Here is a 16000-nt window from a genome sequence, read left to right as displayed (position 1 = left end):
CAAAGCCAATAACAACAGGTTTCATTTTTTGATTGGCTAGAAAACCTTCTCCGAACACATGGTTTACGGCATGGCCGCTATAATATATGGTGTAGTGGCTCTTCTCCGGGAAACCGGTCCCTCTGCAGCGCATTTCTAGTAACGCTATTAAATCAGCCTTATATTGGGACAAAGCATCGACTAACTGAGCAGCATTCTGTTTGTGCAGGGAGCACACGTTCAATGAGAAAATGCGGAAATCGTTATTCTTTTTTCGTTGCCGGGTTCGTCGTTCTAAAATTCGTCCAGTCCGGGGCTCCGTTTGTGGCTTCGTAAGTAGTTGTTTTCCGTGTGAAACTGCAAGCCATGCCCCCAAACTCCTACATTTGAGGACCAGTTGGCACATTTGGCCCGTTTTCATACGCGAGGGCCTTCATTCTTCTCCGTCTGCAGTTTTTCGTAAAGAAAGAACTCCCAACGATCACCACGTGGAGGTGCAGATAGGGTTTGGCATTAGAGCTGTTGATGTTGGTTTAGCAGGCGTTTCCCAGGTTTTATGCCCCATCGTGAGAACCAAGCCATGTTTCGACCTGGGGCCTATACTACGCTTTGATCACTAACTGTTAACTGGATTCAAAAAATAGTATAATTGCTTCCATCCATTTAGAAATAAAAGTACACTACGTTTGAGTAAAATGGAATTCCAAAATCTAAAGGGCATCGTTAAAGTAAAAAAAACATGCAAGGGGACTCAACATTGGGAGAAAGGTGGAAGTTGGAAGGGTAAAAATAATAAACAAAGAAAATTCTACTCAATTCCAAGACAAATTCAGAGTTTAAAATAATCTAGCTACTTAGGAAAAATTGTGGGATTTTGTTTAAAAAAACAAACAAAAATGATTTGCGACTACTTTTTTAATCATCACTTTCCTCTATTCAATAACAGCTAAATTATTTTAACAATTGAAATTAAAATGGTCCACTTCACTTTATTTAAGACAAAGCCTCCAGTTCTCACCAACTCAGCCATCGCTGTACATGGTCCTCACCAATGCAAAGAACTGATATGAAGTACTTATAACCTAGAAAATATGAAAACAATAGGTGAAAGTTCGACCATTTATATCAGAGTCCTTAACCTACACTGCTAAATGTTTTCAACGAAGCAGTTACGAAACTCGTGGCTGTCAATGTAGAAGGATTATTTGCTCTGGTAATTAACACCAACAATATTTTCTTGTATTCTTTGCTGGCTTGAAACCATTCCTGACCATATGCAGCATCGGCCACGTTAAGGCTCTGAAAATATAGAATTTATCATCAACTTCTAATCCCCCCCTGCTTTGCACCTACTTTACTGACGTCCGTCCGTCTGTCTGTCTGACTATCGGTCACACGAAATTTGGTGAGAAGGTGGGAACTGTGGACGCCCAGACATGCAGTGAGTGATATCCTTCTACGTTGAGATTTTTAGTTGGGTGGTTCTTGTGAGTAGGTCCTATCTGACTAAATTTCGTTACCTCACCACCTACTTCGCAGCCGATGCCAATTCAAAAATTGTTTTTCCATTTTCTAGAAAAGCATTTTGGGCTGACAGATAGTAAACCGATTTTAATGAAGTTTAGCTTTACACAAAATCTCAGCAAGGCACAGACATCTCAGAGACAATTATTGGCGTATACAAGGAATATTTGTACGAGGAAAATCAGCAATCAACCAGAATATCTAGTAAAAAAAATTATTGCATTTATACTATATATTCCCGTGGACTTCAAGTAGCTATACAACAATCGGTTCGATAGCGAGATCGGCCCTCTGCATGGTAATTGCCACCCTTCTCGGTCATAGGCCTTGTCCGAGTGGTGTGTAGCGTTTTCAAATTACCACCTAGTAGGTCGTTGTCACGTGCTGCACCGAAGTAAAATCTCGTAGGATTTTGAGATCCAAAGCGGAATCAGCAGGGTTGCATTCTATCACGGATATTATTTATTCTTGCTTCTGTCTATCCCGCACCGGGTCCTTGGCTAAACCTTGGCCAAATGGCTCCCGATTTGAAGAGAGAGGCAAGTAGAGTTGAACTGAAAATACACACCAACAAAACCAAGGTTCCCAGTTCTTTCTGTGTTAGACTACATAGCCCTGGCTAATTAGAAAAGAATCAGTCGACGTTCTGATAGTGCGCACCTTGGATTTCACAAACTCCAAAGACCACAACTGCAAAGGCGCCAAATTTCAGCCGACTCAGATCTTCATAGAAAACGCGTAGCATTCACGAAGGAAAGCAGCTCTTCCACCCTGCAACTAAAGGTCTCTCTGAAGTCTATCTAGTGTTCGTGCCCTTACTCTAGCTAGAGCTGGGCAATCGCAAAAGGAGTGCCTGAGGGTTCTCCTCTTCTCTGTAGCTTCGGCAATGTTAATTGTAAAGTACGCAGTGTGCACACGTCTGGAACAAAAGCTGTCGCGATAGGGTTTTATTATACGTTATCATCCGTGCCTTAGCAGTTTTTGCCATTAGAGGTTCGCGGCTATAGCAACAATTCCGCTCTAGTTGGGTGTATGCCGAGTCCGCATCTTGCGGCCCACAGGCACAACTTTCCAAACGCTCCTTCCTTCATGTAATTCATAATGGAAGGAAATATCCCTGACAACAATATCACCAAATCATAGGCATACGCGACCACGTTCACCCCGCTCCTCTCCAATATCCGTAAAATTTAATCCATCACTATTAACCAGAGCACCGAAGAGATGGCGCCGCCTTAATTTGCGCCTGGAGGCTGGGCAGATCTTTATTCCACTTGGCAATGTCTTCTTGCTGTATTTAGCAGGGCATGTGACTTTAAACTCGATATCGAATGCTTTCTCCAGACCCCCGTTCTTTGACTCCTGTTCGTCTCTCGTTCCAATCTTACCAATTTACGCACCGGAGAGTTTGTTCTTGATAACTTGACCAAACTTCCTCCAGTCGATCCCACTGGGGCCTCTGAAAGGTTTGGAGAGCTCTGCGACAAAATCCAGACTGAAAAGTATCCAAGTATAGTGTGAGAGGGATCTCTGGCCAGACGTTCTCCAGTTCTCCACTCTAAGAATCCCAATCTCCGTTAGTAGGATGATATTAAGGATATTCTCCCAGCCGTCATAGTTCCCGAGCTGGGAGAATGGAAGGTTGGTGTACTGCCCCTGTTACATACGGATAGATTTGAATTAATAATAAAATCAAACAATGACGATGAAAAGATGGTGCAACTGATGGCCATATTTCAAGAGTTTTTCCATCGCTTGCCACAAAGAGAAAATCTGATCTGTTGCTTATTTGCCTGGAGTGAAACCTCTTTGGTATGGACCAGTAATGTTCTGGGCGTACGAAGTTATCTGGTCTAGCAAGATAGAGGAGAATATCTTATAGATGGTACTCAGCAACGTGATACCTCTACAATTGCTGCACTGCGTTATATCTCCCTTTTTATGTATGAGACAGATAATGCCTTTTTGCCACTCGTCAGACATTGATTCGCTGTCCCATACTTTGAGCATCAGTTGATGAACCGCTTGGTGTAATGGTTTTTAAGCCGATGAATTGCACGGACTACTTATTCTATGCTTGATTGTGGCAGTATTTGTTCGTCATCTTCAGTTGACGGGACCTCCAACTCGCCGATATTTTGGTTGTTAAGCAGTTTATCGAAATACTCAACCCATCACTCACAATATGCCCATTCTGTCGGAAATCAGAATTTCCTCTTTGTCTCGGGTAAGCATCGAGGTGTATAAGGCTTCATCCTGCTGACTTGTTGGTAAAACTTCCGCACCTGTTGCGGTTGCTCCCTGTACTTTTCTAGTTCGCAGACTTGTTGGTTCTCCCAGGCTTCCTTTTTCCGTTTGTGAAGTCGCTTTCCGCTCGACGGAATGATATGTCTCCGCGCGTGCTCGCGTTCTTTGAGAATGCAACATTACTCGGTATGTGGAATTCTTCCGTTCCGTTTCAAGCTTAAATTCATCGCCAAATCAGCCGTTCCAACTTTTCTGGCGGCTGGGGCCAAATATGATTGTAACCGTATCAATGATAACGGTCTTTAGATGGTTGTCAAGATCATTTGTTGATGCTTCATTTTCAGGATCTCTGTTGACTGTGCTTATTGCGGTATTCACTTCGCCCTTATAGCTGTTGCGGAAAGCTGAATTGTGAATGACTTCAGTATTCATTGGGATTGTAGGCGGTGTCGTAATTCGAACTCGGAGCACCATGCCAACGAGATAGTGCTCCGAGTCTATTTTGGCCCCCCTATATGTTCTGACATTCATCAAGTTTGAGAGGTGGCGGCGTTCATTCAGCACGTGGTCAATTTGGTTGAAAGTGGTCTCGTCTGGAGGGGCCCACGTATGTTTGTGGACCGCTTTCCGCGCAAACCAGGTACTTCCAGCAACCATTTCGTGCGATGCTGCTAACTGAATAATGCGCAGTCCGTTATCATTGGTATCCCTATGTAAGCTATGGGAGCCGACGTATTGCCTGAATACGGGCTCCGTCCCTACTTGGCTGTTAAAATCGCTAATTATGATTGATATCATATCTGGGCCAGAAACGAGAGATCTACTTTTATATATGGCTAAAAACCCAAAATATTCCTTCATATTTTTTTCAAACTATAGGATATATTACAGACGTAGATATTATGCTCACCCTAAACAAACAAGGCTGTCGTACGGAAGGTCGCGGTTCAAATCTCGTTGGTGGAAGAGGGATTTGTATCGTGATTTAGCGTCGGATACCAGTCGACTCAGCTGTGAATGAGTACCTGAGTCAAATCAGGGTAATAATCTCGGGCGAGCGCAATGCTGACCACATTGCCTCCTACAGTCTACTGTAGTGTACCGTTACGGTCTTGAATGAAGTGCTCTAACACACTTCAAGGCCCTGATCCAATATGGATTGTTGTGCCAACGATTATTGTTATTATTAAACAAACAAGCATTGCCGAATACTGTATTCTATATGCATGTATATAAATTGAACGTATTTTCGATTTACTTCGTGCATAAAAGTATACATATGTACACATATAAAATTTGTATATTGAATACCGCTTGTTCAATATATCATACAAATATATCTATCTGAATTCAAATATATCTATCTGAATTCTGCCATTCATGTGAGCTCAATTTGTTGTAGTATTGATGAATTGATATATTATGATGGCTTTATACTGTGACGAAAATCACTTTGGAAAATTATGTGTGACGTCAATGTAAATCGTAGTTATGACAATTACCCAATACGCCAAAATTGTATAACAGTAGGGTGAATATTTAGTTACGATAATTGTTAACAGACGACTCTAATGTCTGCAAGAAGATATTGTCCAATCCGCAAAGTAGTTTTCTAGTAAAGTGTTTACATGCCTTTCTAGAATGTTCCGCGGGGTATAAAAGTGCCGGGAATCCGCCCACAAAGTCAGTCTAGTTCGAGGGTTAGAACAGATCGCGTCGATAATGAATACGTCTCGAATTGTACCAGTTAAAGAATTGTTCTATAATTAATTATACAGTGTGGTTGTATAATTTAGTGTTTAATAAATGCTTATATTAAATTTATAGAACGGGTTTTTCTTTAGTGCTACGCAGCACTTGCACTCAAGAGTATTAATAATAATAATCGTTGGCACAACAATCCATATTGGATCAGGGCCTTGAAGTGTGTTAGAGCACTTCATTCAAGACCGTAACGGTACACTAGGAGGCAATGTGGTCAGCATTGCGGTCGCCCGAGATTATTACCCTGATTTGACTCAGGTACTCATTCACAGCTGAGTCGGTTGGATAGATTCTGAGAACGAGGCCTGTTACAGTTTTCACTCGAGATCAAATATGGGACCGTACATGGTAACATACTGTGAAATTTTGCACCCACCTTCCGCATGTATGAGGAGCCCCGCCTTAAACTTAAAATCAAATGGCCCCACTTGCTGTATATAAAGAAAACCAAGGACCACATGTTCTCACCAATTTTCGTGACAATCGGTCGAACCGCTTCCCAATAAATCGAGTGTGGCAGACAGACAGACAAACATTGACTTGATTCTAATAAGTTTCTGTTTCACACAAAGCCTTAATAAGTTAGAAATTGCGAGCATGCAACACTTGTAATCGCAAGATGTAAAGTTAACTTAAATGGACTCTGAATTTTAAGCTTTGTTAAAAACCTTATAACATTTCATTGGCAACAAATTATAAGACGCGTTTCATAGTTATAAGGTCACTTTAAAAATCACATTATTTCCAAAATGGCAGACTTTAGGGTAACATAAGGTTCAACGAAAGTGACAAGAGGCGAGAAACAAAAGCACGCAAATAACTTCTGCACGTGCAAAACTAACGGTACTTTGTTTAGCAAGTTGGCATCGCTTTATTAGGTTTCATAATCATAAAGTCATTGTCAGGATTTGATATTTGCGTTGCAGTTCAGCAACTTAAATTGTGCTCGAATAAGTATTTTCGATTTAATTAAATTTGACTTAGGTAAATTTGATAAAATGCCTTTCACTGCAAGTCGTTACATCTCGAATGAAAAGTAGCGATACATTCAGATCCTAGAAAACAGTCTGTGCCATTTTTAAATGAAAATGCTTACGCATTATGGACACAGGACAACGCACGAGTTCATGTCAGCCGTGAAACAAAAGCTTGGCTTTTGTCAAAATCCATCAAAGTTATGGAGTGGCCTGTTTGTTGAAGCCAATTGAGAACCTATGGGGTATACTTAAACAGCGGCTTTATAAAGATAATCGGCAATTCGATACGGTAAAAGAGCTCATAACGGCGCTACAGTATGAGTGGCAGAAAATTGACGAACATTTGATTGAAAACCTTCTGAGATGGTGACATAATTCTGTTTGTCACCAGTTAAGTTAATAATAAGAAAATGTATGTGTCCAGGTAGCTAAGTAGTTAGAACACAAGGCTGTCGTACGAAAGGTCGGGGTTCGAATCTCAGGAGTGGCAGTGGGATTTGTATCGTGATTTGACGTCGGATACCAGTCGGCTCAGCTGTGAATGTGAGTACCTAAGTTAACTCAGGGAAATAATCTCGGGCGAGCGCAATGCTGACGACATTGCCTCCTACAGGGTAATCTAATCTCATAGTGTACCATTACGGTCTTGAATGAAGTGCTCTAACACACTTAAAGGCATTGACCCAATATTGATTCTTTTGTCAACGATTATAATTATTGTGTGACCTTAATTTTGAAGCAAGGGCGAAGTAAGTACAATTGAATTAAACAAGTCGGGAAACCGGAAACTGGATGCTTCAGGTACGGAAGTTTTTGTGTAGCTCTTAGTACGTAGCACGTAATATAATATATGCATATATTATGTGAGAGTATCCACTTTCGGGTCCATTCGAGAGTCGAATGTCGATGTTGCGGTTATTTACGAGCCGTACAGAAACTACGGCGGTGCGACTTGGGCGGTGGATGCGTCTGGCAACGCCGCAATCTGGGCGTGCGGAAGACAGGCCATTCAGGAAGTCATGGCCCCCCCGGCAGCCGGTTTTATAAGGACGAAGGTCAACGGTGTCCATATTTACAGCTGCTACGCTCCTCCTAGTGCAACCATAGCACAATATGAGGAGATGTTAGACAGTCTGGTGTTGGATGCTAGAGACCGCAGCCCTAAAATCATTGCGGGCGATTTCAACGCGTGGGCCCTGGAGTGGGGAAGCCGATCGACGAACACCAGAAGTCAAATTCTGTTGGAGTCATTTGCGGAGCTGGACATCGTGCTGGCCAACGTTGGATGCGTGCCCACCTTTCGAGGAAGAGGGTCGGGTTCGATCGTTGACCTGACATTTGTTAGCACTTCACTGGTGAGGCTTGGCAAGTGAGTGAGCACTATACCCACAGTGACCACCAGGCCATCTTCCTCCGCATTAGGAACCGGGGAAGCAGTCAACGACGCTCTGGAGGTGGAAAGGCTAAGGCGGTTGGCTGGTCTATCGGAGCTTTCGACGAGGAGACATTCCTGGCCGCATTGGAGGGAACCCATGATCCGGATGGAACAGCGGTGGAAAGGGTCACACAGCTGTTTCAGCGTGTAACATTCATTGTCTTGAATTTGCAAAGAAGCAACAAATTTGACGTATTATAACTTTGTTAGTAATAGTACGATTTCCACCAATGGTAATATCGTGCTCTGTATTATAGCATCACTGCAAAATTCCGTGGTGCTAGGCGGAACTTAAGGGGGATTCTGCAGCCAATTACTAACAGCTGTTTCAGCGTGTAACATTCATTGTCTTGAATTTGCAAAGAAGCAACAAATTTGACGTATTATAACTTTGTTAGTAATAGTACGATTTCCACCAATGGTAATATCGTGCTCTGTATTATAGCATCACTGCAAAATTCCGTGGTGCTAGGCGGAACTTAAGGGGGATTCTGCAGCCAATTACTAACAATTGTAGTAATATACTATTACTAACTTTATTTGAACATATATCAGTATGGAAGGTATTTCGGAGCCCAGGCACCACATAGTGGCAGCCTCCTGGTTTTTTTTCAGATTTTTTGGTTGGGTAGTTTCTGAGAATGACCCCCTTAAAAAAATGATCAATTTCAACCCCCCGCACTCCCCACTTTTCTAACAAATGTCAAAACTAAGACCGGCTTCGAAAAGTACTAATCGAGACCTTTAATTTGATACCAAACATGACTATATTTGGTGAAAAAAAATGTACGCCTCGCTTTTGCATGTATGGGAACCCCCCTTAAATTCAACGTAAAAGCATGTAACTCACTGTATGCGTGAGCGTTCATAGTTCCCATCTTTCTTCCAAATTTGATGTCAATCGCTATAACCGTCTCCGATAAAAATGGGTGTGACAGACAGACAGACAGATGGACAGACAGATTTTAATGAAGCTTTGTTTTACACAAAACCTTAAAAAATACCCTTAATTTACAAAATTTGGCAAGATTTTTTTTTCATTTCTCCTTCGTAATCATCTTTGTTGAATATTATGGTACCTTACAGTTTGCTATTTTGAAAATGAAGGGATTTTTAAAGTGCCTTGTAATTATAAAACGCACCTTATACATATATAAATATATATCTGACCAGTTGCTTACCGAATCAACCACGATATTTCCATGGTAGCACACCGCAAACACAATAAGTAACTGACATATAAGAAACAGAATGTATTTTCCGAAAACATTATTGGCAGCGCCAATCGATACTTGAAATCCAGTAAAACAAATGATCGGAGAAGCGAAGACAAAGGTATAGAGATTCGGAATGCCAAAAACATCGTTAACTTCGTCCGACAATCTGGGAAAAACCAACAAATGGACATTTAAAACATTTCGCCTTTGAGTTAAGTTTATTTAATCTAATTACCGTAAAATCATTATATGATGCTGGATCAACTGTTTCAAACAACGCATATCATTTGGCTCCCCTCTGGGTACCATTTCCAAAAGCTGCCTCAAAATAAAGTCGAAATGCATTTGAAGTTGAGTGATAATGCAACACAATAGTAAATCCGCCGTTATATTAGCAACCACAGTTACATAACCCGCATAAAATTGATGCAGATAAATTACCGGGTAGACCCAATTCGTCTGATCATCAAAAGGGTACCAGAAAAAATAAGGATAGGTTTTTTCAAAATTTCCAGTGCGAATGTAATTAATTATAGACTTAAATATTTCATAACAATTGAACATCACTCCTGTCATCATGGTCAATAGAGCGCAAGGGAGTATCACCCTCCGTATATGCTTTCGATAGCATTCGATGTCAAATTTTTCTTGTTCAGCAAAAGTTTGCGGAAACATATCCTGGAGTTGTTGCAAAATTGCGGTCAGTTGGGCGTTTTTGCTCCAAAGTGTCACGATTTTAATCACCGATGCAGTGCTAATAATGGTGCAAGGAAGCAGTGCTGTTATTTCGAGAATATTTTTAAATATTCCAAACGACTTTATGAGATAGACGACTTCCAATACGACTGCCAAACACAAATTTCCGGTCCCTAGAGCGAAGATAGAAACCTGAAAAATGTTCTCCAGAATGTTTCGTTTTCCTTGTGAAGCTAATGCGTCGATTCCCAGCGATTTATAGAAAACAACCGCAATGTCCATGAAATCACCAAACTTAACAATTTTCTCTTGTGGCTTCATTCTGGTCAACCCGGGGTTAATTGTTTCCTATAAAAATGTAGGATTTTATGTGAAAATTAAATATTAATTCGCCTTAAATTAAATCTTAAAAAGTATGATGTGAGAAAATGCCTTTTAAATATGTTGAAGTCAAACTTTTAAGTATTTAAAAAATTTTACTATCTACTTATCTGAAATTATCAGCAACAAAGCAACCTCGTGATTTATAAAACAAGGATGCAGCTTGCAGTGATTCCTTTTATAATTTTTCAATGATTGCCATAGACATGGCATTAATGATAAGACTAAGTGTCGACAACATCGAGAAACTGCTCAAAGTGTCAAGGTAAGCACAATACCTTGCTCCATCTGAATAAGGCAGCTATCAAACCAGACAAATCAGCAGTAGCTAACACCAGCTTGCACCCCAATAAACCTACTGCCCTATACTGGAAGCAGATTTTTATTGTGAACTTTGATTATCGACCAGATAAGGTTAGACCAAAATCTTCCAACCTTGTAGAATGCGGTTCATGGATGGGCCATGTCGGGCCGCATATCGACAGACAAATCATCCAAATGTTTTTCGGGAATCAGCGTTACCGATCTTAACCAACACAACGTCTCTGAGCCATTAAAACAGCACCATTGATAAAGAATAATCACACTGAAGAGCTTCTAATCAATCTTCGACAGAACGATGGCGGACGATTTCAAGTGAATCTGCCGTTGTGCCAGAACCTATCTGTAGCAGAACCCTGACCCGGAAAAACTACCTTTCATGCAGCGTGAGATTAAAATAGTTGAGCTGTCTGTATTCTTCAAGAACCAGCAGCAGACAATTAAAGACATGGTGAGAGATATCAAGGTGCTTTATAATAGGTCCCAGGAAGAAGAAAGAAGATGTACGGGAAAGCCGAAAACTTCTGCCCAATACTGATACCAAAGCACAAAGTAATCGAACTCCGATCAAGTAAAAGAAGCGAGACAAATAGGGGGAACTTTAGGGAATCAACAGGCGCCAAAATGGAAAAAAAAGCGACTTGAAAAGTCCAACAAACCGTACTAAAACTTCAGAAGGGGGAATATACCCAAAGTAGGAATGCCGACTAGCGATGGGAAACTCAAGGAAAATAGAAACGGTAGATGGGCTAAGGTCGTAAACAAAAAGGTGCGAATCCCAGAGGCATTTGTAATCTCCAAAAAAGGAAATTTAGCGCATGCGAGGATACTGAAAAAGGTGAAAGCTGACCCCGATCTGAGAAACCTAGACGGAACTATCAGCAAAATCCGGAAACACTGACGGCTTTCGTAACCAAGTTACAAACTCACTTGAGGAGAATGTCGGGGAACGTTCCCAAAAACATGAGATCTATATATTAGGTTGTTGCAAATGAAATGTCAGATATTTGAGTAAAATTTCAAAAAACTATAACTTTTATGAAAATTAATTTTATTAGTCAAAATAAGAACCAGCAGCTTCAATGCACTTCTCCCAACGAGATACAAGGACATTTATTCCAGTTTCGTAAAAGTCTGGGTTTCTAGAGCTAAGAAATTCTTCAAAGGCACTTTTGACAGCTACTTCATTGCTGAATTGTTTCCCCGCCAAAAAGTGATCCAAATGCTTAAAAAAGTGGTAGTCGGTTGGCGAGAGGTCGGGTGAATATGGTGGATGAGGAAGAGTCTCATATCGTAATTCATTTAATTTTTGGACCGTCATTCTGGAAACATGAGGTCGGGCGTTATCATGGAGCAGTATCACTCCATCTCTGTTGACCAATCTAGGCCGCTGAACACGTAATTTCTCGTGCATTTCATCAAGTTGGGCACAATATTTCTCTGCATTAATTGTTTCACCACGCTCCAAAAACGAATAATGAATAATTCCAGATGCAGACCACCAAACAGTTACCATTACCTTCTTCGGGTGAAGGCTCGGTTTTGGCATGTGTTGTGGAGGCTGATCGGCATCTAGCCATTGCGCTGATCTGCGACGGTTGTCGTACAATATCCACTTTTCATCGCATGTCACTATTCTGCGCAAAAAGGGATTGTTCCTGTTGCGGTTGAGTAGAGAACTGGATATTTTCATTCGCAGCGCCATGTTTTGCTCGTTGAGTTCATGCGGAACCCACTTATCAAGCTTCTTCACCTTTCCAAGGTGTTGTAAGTGCCGAGATACTGTCGAATAGTGTACGCCTATTTTCTCTGCAATGTCACGAATCGATGATCGGGGGTCAGATTCCACTATCAAACGCAACTCGTCGTTGTCGATCGATGGTCCTGGGTGTCCACGAGGTTCACTTTGGAGGGTCATGTCGCCTGATCGGAATTTTTCGAACCACCGCTGTGTCGTTCGTTCGTTTGCTGCGTCAGCTCCAAATGCGTTGTGACCAAGTTTAAATTCATATAGAAAAAGTAGACGTTTTTGATTCCCTTCCATGCTTTTTTCTTTGAGTTTTACTTGGAACTTCAATGACGATTGAAACTGAAATGACTCCTTGATCGAACGAACGACTATTTATACTCAATTATCCCATACCACCAGAGTCACCTTGCGGCAGTTTTAAACATTAAAATCATAACTAACTTCACTTCATTGAAAAATCCGACATTTCATTTGCAACAACCTAATACAATGCGCGGATCTCGATGAGGTAACATCCAAAAAAGAGAATCGGACTGCATTGAAACAACAATTCAAGTTGGAGAAATTCGGGAAAGAATCTGTCGTGAGCCTAAGAAAAGCCTATCCTACGGCCACAATGCTGCCAGTGGAGGCACTGCAGAAGTTATTGGCATGGGGAAAGTCCGGATTGGATGAATTGTTTGCCGGCTAAGGGAGCAGATCTCTTTAAAGAGGTCTTTTAAATGTCAGATGTTTGAACATTTCGCGAAGGCATACACTAGCGCTATCGATCGGTTCGATCGATGTCGAAGGTGTGAGTAAAAAGAACATATTGCCAAAGAGTTCAATAGCGACCCCAAATGCATTTTGTACGAAGGAAAGGAAGGACGGGATGGTACATGCCCGAAATTTAGGAAGGCGTTAAGTACAATGAAAAATGAGGTGCATACAAATAAACCTCAATCATTGCAGGGTCGCATAGGATTTGCTTGCGCAACCCACTTACGTATACGCGATGGAGATTGCCAACATAAGTGAACCGTACAGAAGCCTTCACGGAGGTGTATGGGTCACAGATTCGACTGGTAGAGCGGCAATATGGGCGAGTGGTCATCAAGCCATACAATATAACATGGGTCAAGCGGCTAGTGGCTTTGTTTTCCCTAGCAAGACGGAGGTATCGACACCTTCCAATAGCCCCTGAATGTAACGCCGGTTGCACCAGTCACCAGGGACGAGCTGCTACCGTCGAACAACCGACAGGAAAGCCTCGGATGTGGATGGCATACCGAATAAGGTCTTTATTTGCGTTTCCTGCATCATGGCAGCGGCAGAAGCTAGTGCTGCGGCCTAAGGCTGGTAAACATGATAGTCCTTTAATAGGCCCATATGTCTTTTAGACGCTATGAGGAAAATCTTGAAGCTACTGATTTATAATAGATTACTACCGGTCTTTGAGAGCCAAGGAGGCCTTTGAGATCGGCTGTATGAGTTCGGTAAAGCCGGATCAACCATTGGCGCCATCAAAATGGTTACTGGCTTGGCCGAAAATGCAATTCACAGAACGGATTATACCACCAAATATTGCGTGGTGGTGACCCTGGATGTGAAGAATGCATTCAACTCGGCCATTCGGAACGAAAGTCCTGGGCGGCGATTGGTGTTCCCAATAATCTAGCTACTATTGTCGATAGCTACTTGCAAGAGCGGACATTGAGTGAGTGCGTTGTCTCCGCGGGTGATCCCACAGTAGTGGACCAATGTATACAATGGTCTACTTGACCTTTCGGTTCCGGAGGAAACCTCGGTGGTGGGTTACACCTACGACAAAGCACTGGTTGTGGTCGCCAAGCATCTCGAAGATGCTAAGTCGTATTTAAACAATCAGTGCTGTTAAGGCTTGGTTAGAGAGTGGTAGGCTGGCACTCGCGGAGGAAAAGACGGAAGCCGCCGTCGTCGCTAAGTGCCGGAAGAGAAATTACGCCTGTATTAGAATTAGGAATCATGTCATCAGTTCCAAGCTGACCATCAAATACTTGGGAGTGATGATAGACGAAAAACTCAATTTAAAGCATCGCATAGATCATACCTTCGAAAAAGCATCGACCACGAGTATGGCTCTGGCAAGGATTATGCCAAATGAAGGAGGTCCGCGACATATTTTCAGGCTGCTCATAACCAGGGTAGTAAGTTCTATCTGCATGCAGTCCCAGTTTGGAGAAAAACGCTGCAAGAGAACAACGATGGGGCTAGCCATATAAGGATCATTTGACTTACAGAAAGCACGGGCAGCATCAATTATAATCTCCCCCAGATTTTCACCGGCCATCGTGAATATCTTCAATACCTCTACAGACTTAATATGAACACCTCACCTCCAACGGGGTCCCAGAGGGACCAATGCACGCATTCTTCCAATGTCCAAAGTTGATGGAAGAAAGGAGAAACCCAAAGGAAACTCTAGATGAAGCGCTATCACCAGAAAATGTTGTCAGGAGAATGGTAGCTTGTCAGGAGGATTGAAATGTGATCAATCCCATGATCGCAGCAGAATAAATTACGAAAAGCAGAAGAAGTGAGTAAGGCGCGGTTACGAACTCCGCACGTAGAGGGGCAACCTTAGCTATAAAGTAAGCTTACTCCGCCCCGATGTAATACTTAATCGGGTTAAAGGGAAAGTCAGAGACGGTTTTATTGGGTAAAAATCCCACAGTCTTTTGGAGATTTCCACCCCCTTAAAAGAAAGACAAAGTGACAGAGAGACATTGAAGCGATTTTAGTAAGGCTTTTTTTCGCATAATAATAATATTAATAATCGTTGGCGCAACAATCCTTGTTGGATCAGGGTCTTGAAGTGTGTTAGAGCACTTCATTCAAGACCGTAACGGTACACTAGGAGGCAATGTGGTCAGCATTGCGCTCGCCCGAGATTATTACCCTGATTTGACTCATAAGACATTTTTATGATAACAAACTCCACAATATAAACAGAAATGGAAATGGATGCAGTCAAAATCTGTTGATTTTCTCTGTATTCCTGATGATTTCCTAAATGGTCTGTTGCTATATGACATTTGCTAAAATTAGGAAACTCAATTCAAAGCCCAATTGAAAGCAAAGTTTTACATAAAAATTTGATTGCAATCGAATGTGACTGAAGTAATAATCGTTGCCTATTGAATTCATATAAGACAGGCAAAGAAACTTTACAAATTAAGACACTTCACCAAATTCAACTTTTGAATAACTACTCACTAACTGCTCGTTGGAACTTATTTCACGTACTACCTGTACTGTGTCTGGATTCCGACTGCTATGTGTTTGCGGTTTTATATCCTTTTCCGATAAAATTGTAGAACATTCTCTTCTCATAACGTAAATATAAGAAACATTGCCATATCCATACGAAGCGACGCGTCGACATCATTAGGGAGTTTAGCGATAGCATATATTGTCCGCTAGGCAATTCAATTATAATCATGGCTATTGTGAACCACTTAACGGGAGGATAACACACCACCGATCTAGATATGTTTCACCCCTCTACAATACTCTCTGAAAATAAAAGCAGCTTTCAGTGAAAAAAATTAGAATTTTCCTCCTTTCGTAATATGTGACCTATCCACTTCCAGTTCCGCTTCAGATGAAGTACCCATCCAGTGACGTAGCGCTTCATTTGAGATTCCATCAACTGAAAGAACCCTGTGGTTTTTGGTAAGATACCCGGAAG

At 41.7% G+C, this 16000-nt stretch overlaps 1 protein-coding gene across 1 annotated transcript; it reads right to left on the bottom strand.

The window, feature by feature from the left end:
• Nucleotides 1-897: 897 nt before the first annotated feature.
• Nucleotides 898-15558, bottom strand: LOC119661511 (putative odorant receptor 92a). The gene is made up of 5 exons (XM_038070882.1): nucleotides 15526-15558; nucleotides 9379-10187; nucleotides 9108-9309; nucleotides 1123-1278; nucleotides 898-1061 (listed from the first exon to the last, which is right to left on the bottom strand). The coding sequence occupies exons 2-5, from the start codon at nucleotides 10158-10160 to the stop codon at nucleotides 1002-1004; spliced, it is 1200 nt and encodes a 399-aa protein (XP_037926810.1). The 5' UTR covers nucleotides 10161-10187; nucleotides 15526-15558; the 3' UTR covers nucleotides 898-1001.
• Between the last annotated feature and the right edge of the window lie 442 nt (nucleotides 15559-16000).

The sequence above is a fragment of the Hermetia illucens genome, chromosome 1 (assembly GCF_905115235.1).
Source record: "Hermetia illucens chromosome 1, iHerIll2.2.curated.20191125, whole genome shotgun sequence".
In the NCBI taxonomy this organism is placed as follows: Eukaryota; Metazoa; Arthropoda; class Insecta; order Diptera; family Stratiomyidae; genus Hermetia; species Hermetia illucens.
The sequence above is the reverse complement of the archived record's forward strand: the minus strand, read 5'-3'. Positions and strand labels throughout refer to the sequence as shown.